Source organism: Triturus cristatus, chromosome 2_2 (assembly GCF_964204655.1).
Source record: "Triturus cristatus chromosome 2_2, aTriCri1.1, whole genome shotgun sequence".
Classification (NCBI taxonomy): Eukaryota; Metazoa; Chordata; class Amphibia; order Caudata; family Salamandridae; genus Triturus; species Triturus cristatus.
The window spans coordinates 505169779-505183942 of NC_140582.1; the positions used below are offsets into that span (position 1 = coordinate 505169779).

Here is a 14164-nt window from a genome sequence, read left to right on the forward strand (position 1 = left end):
CGATGTGGACACTAGTTTGTACTGTGCGTGCGGTAGCCGTGTTCCTCATCATTGTGATACGCACTGGACTCCGTGTTTTCGCACCCTGGGGTTCTTCACTTCTTAAAGGTGTCTCCTCCTTTTAACTGCCCACAACATGAGGAGATGACTTTACAGAATCGAGGCAGGCACTGCGCCCACACTGGAGGCAGTGAGGCACTCTGCCCCCAGAGAGAATTGTCCCCCTCCAACAGCGACTCAGGTACCCCACAGATTCGGTATTCTGTCCCCACTCATAGGCTCGGGCTGGTGCCCACGCTTCCGTTCCTCGAGTGGCTCTGCCCCAGTGGTACCCTGCGCAGGATTAATGCTCCGTTTGGTACCCTCACCCCATTTTCAATACATGCCTGCCCTCCACAGGTGCCTTTTTGGTGCCTCGCACTACGGGGGGTGCCCTGTTTCGTACCCCCACCCCAGAACATGCTGTGTTTGGTGCCCTGCCCTCCACAAATGCCCTGCACAGTAACCCCACTCTCTTGCCAAGTTGGATGGGTACCCTGTCCTCCAGGGGGCGTGGCCTCAGCCACCTTACCCATACTGACCCCTTGCTCCCCAGGAGCTCGGTTTGGTCAGGAACTTATCTTCAGAACCCCCAATAGCGCCTCGGTGTGGCACCGTGTGGCCTCGCGCAGCCTCCTCTCCTTCGCGGTGCTGTGAGCTCTGCCGCTCTTCTCTCCCTGTAGCCAGCCCAGCTGTGCGGACGACATCTGATCGGTGCAGTCGTGCCCACCCCAGCTGTGCTGACGAGCGTCATTGGTCCGTCTAAACTCCCTCCACCCCTTGCTGTTCTGTGCTGATGTGGTGCATTCCCCCCTCCCCCCCTCACCAATGGTCTCGGCATTGGTAAAGTTAGAGCTATTGGCATTGCTCATGACATTATTTTTGTTTATGTTTTGGTTTTTAAACATTTAAAGAAACGGCATTGTCATGAGCAATGCCAATAGCTCTAACTTTAACAATGCCGAGACCGTTGCATTGTAAATGCTTGTTCCTTTAGCATTTGCGGATACCTGAGTAAGCATGTTTTGCATGGTTTCCTACATGAAACCAGAGAAACAGGTTGTCTGGCTTTGCCATTTCCAATAATTGTTTTCGCTGCGGGTCCGTCCCGAAGAGTACTCATAAGGTGTGCCTCTCACGCCGTCTTCTGTAGGGTCTGTTCAATGACTGACAGCCACTTTAGTAGCCCCTGTCAACTGAGCCGCCCCTGGGGCCTCTCCAGCCAATGAAAACATTGCGAGCTACCTCAACGAAAGCATTTCTCAGTTCCCGGCTGCGCAGCAGACTTAGTTTTTGTTGAGCTCCGCCCCTCAGCAGCTTCTTTGACGCTTTCTCTTATCGAGAGCCACTCGGCGCTACGTCATCTTCTGCGCCGTCCTTCTGTCTATCCCGCTGCTAAAGCGCCGTGGCCCTAGTCCAAATCTGCGTTCTGGTTCCAGCGTTGTGCTGCTCTCTTTGCGCCGAGTCCTGTCTCCCACCGTACCTTTGCTACTCTTTCAGCCTCCACCTCTGGCGCGCAGACTCAAATTAGGTGAGTGCAACTTTTACCTCTAGAAAGTGTCTGTCTGAGTTGCGGCTCCCACTGCTTTTGTTGTCTCCCAAAAAACAGTCGACTAATAACAGCGCTGGGGTTCAATGTTCGTGATGTAAACACATCCTGAAGGCGAAGGCACTCGAGTAGTTGGTTAACTTTCATGTTCGCGTATCTAGCCCCTTTTATATGTATCGGAAAGGAAAAGGGTTATACGCCCTCGCCTTGGTGGCTATATGTTTTTCGTTCTCAAAATGACTGTCTTGTTTTGTTTCGTTCAAACTAAGACCCCCTTAAAAAAAATGTATACATGAACTTTGAATTACGTGTCCTGCATTTTTTTCTTAATGCACTGATTTTCTGTAAATATTTGTGTCCCAGCTGAAAATAAAATGGGCAAAATTTTTAGGTGTGCTGAAATGAGATGTCTGCGTAAATTTACAATATGAGTTTCGCGATTCCCGTCACTTTCTCCCATGTTGCAGTGCTGCTTTGAGTGGTGTGTAGACATTTGAACAAATGTTCTTTCTTTAATACAGGCCCAAATAACTTTTGCGCTGATTGAAGCAGTGCAAGATACCATAACCTCTACGAGACATCTGCGTTCAGGTGACCAGAGGCCACTGCAGGCATCAGCAGCCAAGGTGTGTGTCCTGTTTCCAAAGACTTTTTGTACCTAGGACTTTTGAGTTTCCTGTTGCCTTCCTCCTGTCACTTGGAAAGCTGGACACAGTTTGCAGTGAACAGTAGTAGGTATTTCCCAAAACAAACATTACCCCTGTTAAAACAGGGATATTACTGATTCACAAGGCAGATGTAACTGCATTGTTTTTCAACAGAAAATGTAAAACTCGCCACATAAGTAACGATTATCCCGCCACTCCAAGCGCTGTGCACCATAGCTAGGATGTAGTTTGTTTCCTGATGATGGGTGAGGGATGCAAATGGACCAACAATGGCACATCTACTACTAGCAGTGGCACTAATGTGACCTTGGACTTACCTCCTGACTGAACCCTTAATTGCCAAGCAGGGCACGTCCTACAGAACTGCTGTGTCTGCGCATCCCCGAATAGTTATACAAAGAGTCCAACCTATCCCTAGTCTTCTGGATGCCCAAGTGTCCTCTTAAAGGTACTTTATTGCCCAGTAACAACAGGAAGTTCCTCTGCACCAGAGGAACAAGTAGTCTTTCTTGCACCTGGCTCAGGATTCATGGGCTCACAGTACAGAAGTTCAACCTTCCAGTGAACATAATGCTTTCTGACCACTTTTGCTGACTTTTCCTGGGCTTTCTTCAAAGTTCCACTAGTGTAAGTCACTCAACTTGTGCCTGTTGGAATACTTCCTAGCTAGTTTCTTCAGTAGTTAAACCCTGCAGCTCTGATATTGATATCTAAAGAATGTCCAGAGCATCACCACAATCGTGCTCTGACTCTTTTCTTGATAACTTTGAGTGAGATCCTCCTTCTCTAGTCCTCTGGGCTCCGGGGGCCATGACTTGGGTACTTTTGAAATTTTCATTGGATAAATCGTCTTTGCTACTTTGAAGCCTTAAAAAAGTCATTGAGTGTGACGAAACGTGTTGGCTGTCTATGTGCTCTTATATGGAATAAAAACAAATGGAACCATCGGTTTTTCTGTGTTTACCTTGTGTTCATTTAAGTTGATAACACTAAAACTGACCCGTTAGAGTGACGGACCCCTTACCTCTGATTGTGCTGGTGCTCTGGACATTATTTAGATATTCTATGTATATGTGGTTTTCCCCTGTACGTGACACTGTTTGGCTGACATAGTGTTTTCGTCTTCATTGAGCACACCTCATTATACACATGTTATTAATACTTTCCTGAAATGGTGTATGTTCCAGCGTTGTTCTAGACCAGGGTTACTTATAGTGCGGGCCGCTGGCGGCCCGCCCGGCCTTCATTGGCGGCCCGCGGACCTTGTTCGATTACACTATGCCGCAGTTCCTTCCTTGGAGTAAACAGAGAAGATGGCCGCAGGAGCAAACATTGTGAATATGCTTGAATACGTATTAACAATGTTTCCTCCTGCGGCCACCGTCTCTGCTTACTGCTTGCCTCTGATTGGCCTGCCTGCCTCTGACGTCACACACGGACCCGGGCGCGAAGCTCAGGCCCTTTAAAAGATCATATGTAACTAGCGCTAGTTACAGCTGACTTTTAAAGGACCTTTTGGTGAGCTTCCTGTGTCCCTGTTGACGACGTCCTTCCAGCCCGCAGCCCCGGAGAACCTACACAGCAGCCTGGTGCCCGGAAAATCTTCAGCGTCTCTTCACCTGCACAGGTATGTTTTTTTTTTTTTTTTTGCCAACTCCCAAAAAAACCTTCATATTTACAAAATATCCAAATAGGCACATGCATATTTCTATCGGGAAGCAGGCACCCTTGCTCGAAGTCTTGTCTAGCTGTCTGCCACTCCCTCGGCTTCACATCGAAGGAGATACTCTCCCCTTCCGCTGAGCCATCTCAAACGTCAGGAGTAACCGCCCTGGGGCGGTTGCCTTTAAATAAAGTAGGGCACTATTTTTGACAAAATTAAGTATGAGTGCGTTATGCCTCTATCTAACCACGTATTTCTTACTGCCCTCCCTGTTCTGTGGGATGGTTTCTTTTTGCATCTAAAAAGCCCCCAAACAAGAGATGTGCATGTTGGTATTTACGATTCTTGTTGGGCTCCAGGTCCCATGCGGTGGACAGAGTCAGGAAAGAAACCGTAATCAATATGTAGGGGGGCACTTATGTGTATCACTTTCGGGAAACTAAGACAACATGAAGCTGCACATCACCACCCTTTGGCACTTCGGAACTACAGTTAAAATCTTCATACAATCTGGCTCCTGGAGATATACTAAAGGTGAGGAATCTGTTCTTAAATAGTGTATCCACCTGAAAAATTGTTATCGAAGGTAAGTAACTTGTTCATTTTGACATATCCCAATTTTGACATATCCTGGTTCCCTAGATTCAAATCCAGCTCAAAAAGCTTTTGAACTGCATTGCAAAATGCGATGCTCTTTGTAGTTGCATCTGATTGTGAAATACAGCATTGTCTAATGCTTTGAAAGGTTTTTTTTTCTACTCTAGCTCTGCCCCCCACTGATCCCGTCCCCACTGACTCCACCCCTACCAGTGCGTCCCTTGGCCACTAACCACACTGTAATTTTGGCCCCTGACAAAGTTTGTGAGTACCCCTGTTCTAGACCACTGTCATCCTGTTGCTTGTATACAGCTCTGATAGTGACCCCGGTGTCAACACTTGGTCTGCTTCTGGTGCCTTGTCCATTTCTCTGTTTGAAGCAAGGAAGACAGAGCTTATGGCGTCTGTCCTGGTCCACTTTATACCCATGTCTGTTTGTTTGCAAATCTGAGTTCTGCCCATTCTTTTCCTGAGGCAGATGCACAGCCTGTGCTCTTTTCAACACAGCTGACATCATCCAAGAGATCTAGACTTCTGGTACTAAATCAAATATAATCAAATCGCTGCTCAAGAGAAATCCATCACCTGTCTTCTCTTACCTCTATGTCGACCATGGACTTCTTGCCATTGACTTCTGCCACAACTCTGACAATCTGGTACTTCACATTGCCCAGGCTGGCTACCAAGCTAGTGCTATTGGCACCAGGGAGATTGTCTTCAGGGTTATGATACTTACTCTCAACCATAGTCCTGTAAGCGCCCCGATCTTTCAAGACAGAAACCTCTTACCATTGATACTTGTTTCTAACACAAATCGCATTGTATTAGAATGGATGATCTTGAAGGTACCTAGATCAAGTTCTCGATTGTCCATTCCAAACTAAGATGTGTACCATGCTGCCCACATGGAGCCCCGTGTGCTTGACGCCGGAGGAATGGCTTATCGGATTTATCTTGTAAGTGATCAGATCACTTACAGCACGTGATTGAGACTACCGTGCCACAAATAGCTGACATGGTGGAAGCCCCTCAAAGGCTACACACAGAATTTCCAGTTAGTCCTGAGGAAGACCCCACTAAGACGATTTAAATATCGCGTTCTTTCAGGGGTCGATATGTCGATGCTTTAATGTGTTGATGATCACCCAGGATACTAAACCAATAATTTGATTAATCACTTACTGGGCTGATATTTCTCTTTTTTCTTTTCTTTTAAAATCTCGCACTGTATATAATTTTTCTATGTAGTATATGTCCATGTATTTTGTGAAATGTTTTGAGACGTAAATATTTGTGTGTGTGCACTTCGAAGTCCTAAATATAAGCACAAAATAACTATTCTGTGTGTATGTAAATATATGTATCACAATAAGTTTGCACTGATCTTTCAAAAAAACAGATAAAAAGTATATCGTTGAATATAAGACTAGAGTTTTTGCGCTTTTTGGTTTGGACATAAGGTCTCGCTTTCTCATTTGCTGACTGTTCTCATCTATTTGGAGAGACATAATTGAAAAATAGGTTCTTTAGATTATTAAGAGTGGCAGGACCACTGTTTCACATATACTTTTAGAAAGTAGGCATTTTCATGTCTAACCATCCAAACCTGCCTCTGCTAGGTTGTCTATTCCTTGTCTAGAGTTTGAGTGACAGGGCTGGGGGATTCTAGGAGGCAGGGTGGGTCAACCCAGTGGTGAATAGAGATCTGCATCTAGATGGGAGGGAGGAGTTGCACCTGGGACCTGAATATCGCTGGGCTTTCCCTCCACAATGCTGGCTCCACCTCCTGTGGTGTGTCTGATGTCCCTGCCCTGCACTGTGAAAGGAAAGAAGGAGACATGCCAACAAAGTGCTCCAGAACTGGGTTGGACTAGGCAAAGGCCTCTCTGCCTTCAGAGAACAAAGGGAAAAGGAGTATAAATATTGGGACCCAGACCCAAGAACTTTAGATCACTTCTGGGAATCAAGACAAACCTTTTCTGAGGAGAAGAACCAGGAAGCTGAAGGAGGAGACTACTCCTGTGCTGTGTGTTTGGGGGTTGGCCTGCAGTGGTTGCTTCATTGCCAAAGAGAGGAGAAAAGGACTAAGTGTGCTTTCTATCAACTTGAGGAAGAATCTCCAAGGGCTTGAACTAGAGCTTGCCTCCTGCCTGAAGTCTCAGGGATACAAGACTTCACCAACCAGCTCCCTGGCTGGGAACTGAAGTGCCTGCTGTTGTGCTGGGCCTTCTGAGGGACTGTGTGTTGCTGGGAGCTGGAAGCGCGACGCAACAACGAGAAGCGTGTCTCAGTCGCTGTCATCGCATCGACGAGGAAGCGAGCCGCCACTGTCATCATCGCATCACCGAAGCGCGGCGCATCACCGAAGAAGCGGGACGCTGCCACAGAGGTCATCGTCGCATCACCGGAGAAGCGCATCGCAGGGCCTGTCGCGGCTCCAAAGATCGAGTTGCTGCGCGGCCGTCGGGCGTGTCGCATCACTCCAACGTTGTCGCATCACAACCAAGACGCCATTTTGTCGCATCGCACCGGAGAAGAGTATCGCATCGAGGTGCCAGCGTGACGCATCACACCGGAGAGCAGTAAGAAACCGACGCATCAACTCCGCACACAGTAAGGAAGTGAGCATCAACTCCCCTGCGCAGCAGTAAAGAACAGACGCTTCCACTCCCCCTGCATGTAAGGAACCGACGCATCACCTTCCCTGCAACCCTTTTGTTTTCTTTGCGCTATGCATCGAAGGTACATTGAGAGTAAAGTGTTGCGTTTACAACTTGAGAGAACTGAGCTATTTTACAACATTTAAGAGACTATTTTTGAGTACAGTATTGTGGATTTTCGTCGTCTGGTCTTGTGTTCAGTCTATACAAAAATACTTATTTTTATAATCCAACCTGTGTGGTGTCCATTTGTAGTGTTGTCACTGTATTACTGTATGTGTCCACAAATGCTTTACACACTGCCTCTAAGATAAGCCTGCCTGCTTGTGCCAAGCTACCAAGGGGGTGAGGAGGGGTTATTTTAGGAGTGAAGTCCCTTACCCTGACTAGACGCAAAGGTCTCTATTTGTCACAGGTATGCAAACTAGAGACCCCCAAATCTAACACTACCCTTTTAAATTGATAGTGTGTCAAGGTCTCAATAAGGACGGGGAATTGCGTTTTTTTTCTCACTGACTAATCTGGTTTTCAACTGCATAATTGAGTGTTTCCCTACCAAGGGGCACTGCAAAATGACATCAAACTATGATGTCTGCATTAAATTGTCATTTGTACTATGATCTATTCTAGGATCATAAATGTACATTTGTATCAGGGCAATCTTTTGTAGTTATTATTCACGTGTCGCTTAATACAACATAATTAATGTGGGTTTCTTGGTCAAAGACCCTGCAAAATGACATTGAACTATGAATTTTGCATCAAGTTGTCAATCATACTATGATCTATTCTATGATCATAAATGTACTTTTGTATCAGGACAATCTGTAGTAATGTATTAATTTTTCTTTTCCTTCCAAGTCATAAAATGGAATTGTGGCTCAAACAATAAATTGTTAGTGTACGAATGTGACAGTCTACATCTTGACTACTAATTTAGACACAATGTAACACATTTGTTAAATCCTGTGATATAGCGAAGTTTTCATAGTCTTTCTTGACTATTGACAACGTAAAGCACTTTTCATCCGGTATTTCTTTCCTTTGTGAATCTAGCACATTACACATTTTTATCGACGCAGTTGTATCATGCACCTTTTATGGCTAACTGTTTGAAAATATGGACAGTTTCTTTGCAAAGACCCTGTAATATCTTCTTTCATTAGTATTGTATATGTTATTCACCTTATTAGTGTGCGTATATTATATACACACAGTTCATCACCATTACTACAATGATAAAACTTTTATTTTCTATCTGCACTGCGTTTCTAGTCTAGCTATTTATTTCTCTATTATTGCTGCAAGATGTCTATACATCTTTAATCACATTTCGGACAGTATTGACTAGTTAATCAAATTCTTAATTTTCCAATAAATAGGACCGATCAGTGGTATTACAGTATTTATATATGTAATTTGCACATTTTCTTTCTACTTAAGTACTTAACATCATGGTGCCTGTTGTCAACCGAGTAAGGCTGCACATCTTACTTCCTACAGTCCTCGCTTTCCAAACCTGTTGGCTCGGCGTCTCCCGAACGCCGAACACACACAGATATCGGGTCATAAACCGGTCTGTACTGACATCAATTTGGTTTTTTGCATTAATTTAACATTATTTTGTCCTCTTATGTAATTTATTATCGTTATACTTTGATCAACAGTATGTTCCATGAGGGGATGTAGCAGGCCTATTCTAGCCAATTGATCATACTTCTGGGGACTGACTACCAGCATCCCACGTGACACTGGGCAGTGCCATACCTTCGTAATTTAGCTTCCTTAACATAATTTTTGGAACATTCTATTTCGTTACAGATATGTCTTCTACTATTTTTTGACTATTCTCAGTACACTATCACTGGGGACAGCATTTACATGATTTCTTCATATCAACCATCAACTTACGCAAAGTTTTTCATTATCTACACCACCTCCATCCTGCTAATGCTAAGATGTAATTTAAGCTTAATTTTGACCTTAATCCATATAACTTTAGGTATTGAATCAGACTCAAAACAGGGGTTACTCCCTTTTTATTTTTTTTACATTATTTTAACAGCTTAAATCCTACCATGGCTCTCAAGTGACTTTGATATTTATTTACCATACATAGGACTAGTCTTCATGCAGTAAAAACCACAAAAATGTTATATTATAATGGGACATTCATCTTAACATCCACAATAGTATTAATCATGAATTCTAGGTCACTAAGACAAAATATTATAAAAGGTCTTCAAATTCACTGTGGTGGGTTTTTTTTTTTTTTTGCTTCTTCCCTTTTCATGAACATGGTACTAACACAATGGGTCGCCTGTCTTCCCTTGTATATTTTTGGAACACGGTTCATCTTACCAGGCCTTCCTCATTCTTCTTCACGTCTTCTCTTATCACTTATCCCTCATCTTATTTATCCACATTTGTACTTCAGTACACTTGTCCAGTGAATCCTGTCTTCATCCACGCAGTTAGCTGTAAAACTATCTCTCATAATTCTGTGGTGCTGGGTCTGTCTGCTCAAATTCCCCAAGTTAGAAAAAGCTGTAGGGCAGTATATCTTGTTATGAATTAACCGTGCAGTTGCTGACTGTTTAACCTGTCCAGCTGAGAAATATAGAAAATTAAGTTTTGCTATTTCCAGCCACCGAAATGCTCAGCATGCAAACTTAACCGCACTTTCTATAGATCCAGGGCTTTTACCACTTTCAGTGTAGGCGATGAATGTGGCTCCTCGGAAATAAAAGAAAAGTCTGGTGTCCTCCAGAGCATTGGTCACTGTTAATCATTGTATGAGTAACCGCAGTACAAGCACTGCATTTTGAGGAACAAACCAAATTTGTACCTTGTTGCAAATAGTTCATGCTTTCAGTGGTGGTCAGTATTTATATTTAATTTATCATTGAGAGCTAAACTTGCTTCTACTAAATCGGCCATTCTGTCACAAAATCAACCTTGGACCGGGTAACTCCTTTTGTGGCCACTCACCATACCAGGTAATGTTAAAAGCTGCTGTACTGTATTAGCACAGCATTTCTTTTCCTGTTCCGTTACAGGACCCTCCATCCCCACAGGTCAGAGACTCAACAGGTGGCACTTTAGGAGGTATGATGGTAGATGGATCTGTTAGAGCAGGCCCAGAAACCTTTTTGCTTTCAAGATCCTGAATTCTCAGATAGTTTAAGGCACTCTCAATAAATGAAAACATGTTAAGCCTAGAGGACATCCGAAAAGCCATCCTCCCACTGAATAAAGCCCTTTCTCCGCTTTCATGGACAAATTACATTTAAAATGAAGCCATTAATATGGTTTTTCAACATGTGATCTTTAAAAAACATTGGTGAGCTGGCTGATGTTCTTAGCTAGAACCTAATAGTAGACTTTCGGCGATGCAATTTGCTTCAGCACTGAGCTCTGATGGAGAGCTACCTAGCGACAACCAGTGCCTCCAGGTTCTTTGAAGAGAGTTAGAAGTATATGTAAGATAAACATCCCTGGAACCATGTGCTGAAATGGACTGATGGTGTGAAGGGGCTCCACCCCATTCCCTATTGATGGGTCTTTACTCTACAGGACACGGGTGAGTACTTTCTAAAGCTGATGGAGCAAGTCTGAAAAATAGACGTTGCAAGTCCAAGCTGCGACCACTGTGATAAATGAGCATCCGGAATTCTGTAATCTGATGGGTCCTCTGAATTGAAGCATTCCTACCAGTGGTAAATTGAGTTGTGGTGATATGCATGGGCAGTGTGAGGGCTTTTATCTACATAAGCAGTGGTGCCACCCACTTCCCAGTAACTGTACAGGTGTCTGCACACTGCATGCAAATTATCCCATTTCTGTGTCTAGGGATTGCAAAGACTTGCATTATTCCTATGACTCATCTGAACAAAAAGAGGGTGGTAAGGCTGGTGTGTGTTCTTTATTTTTCCTTGCTTATATTGAACAAAAAGCAGTGGTTTAATAAATCGTATTTACTAGGGATTGTCATATTTGTGAATTATTTTATTTCGGTGAAGCCCAGTTTAAGACCTTTATATAAGCATTCTTGTATTCAGTTTTTTTGTCTTTTTTTTTTTCTTAGAACTGATACAATGAGTCTTCGGAAACAAACTCCAAGTGACTTCTTGAAGCAGATCATTGGAAGACCAGTGGTGGTAAAATTGAACTCAGGAGTTGATTATCGAGGTAGGTTTTTAAAATGTGTTGCACTTCTTGTTCAGTAGGCAACAATACTATATTCATATTTGATACAAGCTATACTGTCCATCTTTTTTCCTCTTCGTTAATGTTTTAGTGTCATTTGCCTTACAATTTTTGTGCTAAAAAACGATCGCAAAAGTTAGCATGGCAGCCCATTTTGGTCAAGATACCCTGTGTTTTTTCGATCAGCATTAGTATGTGTATATGGACAAACCTCAGATCAGAATGTTGTAGCCCGGTCCCCACCCCATCTTTTTCACTCTGACAACACAAAGTATCTAATCTGGAGGTACCACAAAATGGTGCCTAATAAAGAACCCATGCCATAATCCTTGGCCTTGGCCGCTATACTTGGAGATTACAATGAGAATATGATTTATTGTACCAACCAAATTTAGCATTATGCTCCAGCCCTTTATTAGTAGTGACTTTTTTTTTTTTACGGTTAACCATTGTGTGCCTGAAATCAGTGACCCTGAGGGACAGTCCCGCATTTCACGTCTGATACTATACCCAACCCATTCCTTCTGTGTTTTTATTCTTTGTGGTTGAAGAGAATCCTGGAACGAAGAACTACATTCACTGTTGGTGGAATCCTCTCTGTTGGCCTGCTTAATACTAGAGAATTATTTATTCGAGGCACCTCTTTCTTCAGTAGGATTGTCTTCTGAATGTTTCCTGTCACTTTGAAAACGTATTAATTAACTGTTAAGATGACAGAATCCCTGTGTTCCTATATTTATTGAAGTTTCTTTATCAATCTTTGTTTTTTATTTTAATATTTATTAGTTTATAACAAAAGGACAACTTAGCCGGCAAGTGCTCGCATCTAGACAATAGTTGTGTGCAATACAGTTACCTCAATAATACCTAACTGCCACTAGTGATCAGTCATTTCATATACAAACAAAATGAGGGGGGGGGGGGTAGTATTCCTGAGAGGTTTACACTCCCGTTCTTGATGGTTGAGTCCGTTAAGCTAACCGGTAACATTCAATATTTTCGACTTGCTCGGTTTAACAGGTGAGTAACATATCTAGCAACAGTGCGTGTGTAGAAGACTTCCACTCCATCTTGACTCTCTACAGGGTTAGCCTCTATTGTGGCATCAAACACCGAGGGGAGTAGTACATTCTCGATGATCTAGAGTGGTCAAATGCCATTCTTCGCTTCTACCTTTACAATGTACACCCCCCAAATGATTCCAATTGAGCCCCTTCGACTACTCTATTGCCAGTACTGTGAGTGAGTATCCCCTGCAGGGATGTTGATATGGTTGGTTTCAATTGTCCCTCTGTTGCGTTGTCCATCTTCAGCAAAACAGAGGACCCTCTAAACTGCTTGAAAGTGCGAAGAGCAAAAAGCCCTGCTTTCATCTCTAAACAATTGATATGATCTTCCCTCTGTCAGATTCCAAAAACCACCTGTCCCTTGTTACAAACATGCCGCCCCCCCAGCATGTTACACTGACATCTGTTTCCAGTACAAAATCAGGTTGGACCCCAAAAATCACTCGACAATTCCATGCTTCCAAATTCACCATCCACCAACTTAGCTCCTTGTTTGCCCCTTCCGACATAACCACACTGTCCCCATACAATAACTCTTGTGCCAAGGCAGCATTCTTGAACCTCTTCAGGGCCCTGTAATGTAAAGGGCCCGGAAATATCGCCTAAATAGATGACAGAAGCCCTTTCACACGAGCCAAATCTCTCAAAACTATCTGTCCGTTTCACAACATTTTCCTTATTTCCTCCTATTTTCTTCTGAGGCAATAATTGACACAAAACCCAAACATTTTAAGGTCTGTTCTGGTACAAACCGAGATTTCTCTGCAAAGACTATAAATCCAAACGTTCCAATTGGCCCTTTACCAAACTTAAATGACACCACAACTCTTCCTTGCTCTGGTTCATTATCAATATATCTTCCAGATATATGATCAACCTTACACCCCTTTCCTCTTAAATAACCTACCACAAGCCTCCTCACCTTCGTGAAACTCCTTGGGGCTGAAGATAGACCGAATGGTAAAAATTGAAACTGGTACATTTGGCCCTTCCACCTGAACGGCAATAGCTTTTGATCTCTGGATGAATTGGGATTGTAAAATAAGCATCTTTTATATCCAACTTAATAACCAATCCCCCTCTAACAACATATAGCTTAAAAGATGGATATCCTCCATCTTGAAACGATTACAGGTTATAAACAGATTCAACGTCCTTGGATTTATGGCAGGTCTCCACCCTTTAATATATTGTACTCGCAAACCCTCTCATTGTTACCCACCTTCACTATTACATTTTGTGCTAACATTTGGACACTTTTTGTGATACCGCCCCTTCTAACTCCTTGTGAAATTACAACTTTCGGCTCTACAACCTGAAAAGGCATCCTTTACAGCTCTATTAAATAACCTTGTATCGCAGAAATTACCCATGGATTGTCTGTTAACTTATTCCACTCTTCGCTGAAAAATCTAAACCTTTCACCAATCCATTGATGGATAGAACTAATATCTGTCCCCCTACTCGCCTTGATTTGATGCTGATCCCTTTCCTCTGGCTCGGTTAGATCTATTTCTTGGAGCTCTAACCTTCTAGTTATAGATCCCGGTAGGCTGACAATTTCCTCCTTGATAGTAAACACCCTGTTCTCCTGAATAATGAGACTTGTAAAAACCTCATCGGGAGGTGGCCCCCTCCTCCTAGCCCTCCCATAAAAACTGCTTCCAGAAAAAACACTTCTAATCAAAAATTCTGCCTTTTTCAAACTTTTA

The 14164-nt window shown here is 43.2% G+C and overlaps 1 protein-coding gene across 3 annotated transcripts in view; it reads left to right on the plus strand.

Moving 5' to 3' along the window:
- The first annotated feature begins 1407 nt into the window (after positions 1-1407).
- LSM6 (LSM6 homolog, U6 small nuclear RNA and mRNA degradation associated) overlaps positions 1408-14164 on the plus strand; it is a 35071-nt gene continuing 22314 nt past the window's right edge. The window contains exons 1-3 of one of the 3 annotated variants that reach the window (XM_085641625.1): positions 1408-1570; positions 2110-2214; positions 11264-11367. In XM_085641625.1, coding sequence (XP_085497751.1) covers positions 11274-11367 — 94 coding nt within the window. In that variant the 5' untranslated portion in view covers positions 1408-1570; positions 2110-2214; positions 11264-11273. Of the gene's footprint in view, positions 1571-2109; positions 2320-11263; positions 11368-14164 lie in introns of all 3 variants that reach the window. The other 2 variants (XM_085641627.1, XM_085641626.1) reach the window with 2 other exon arrangements.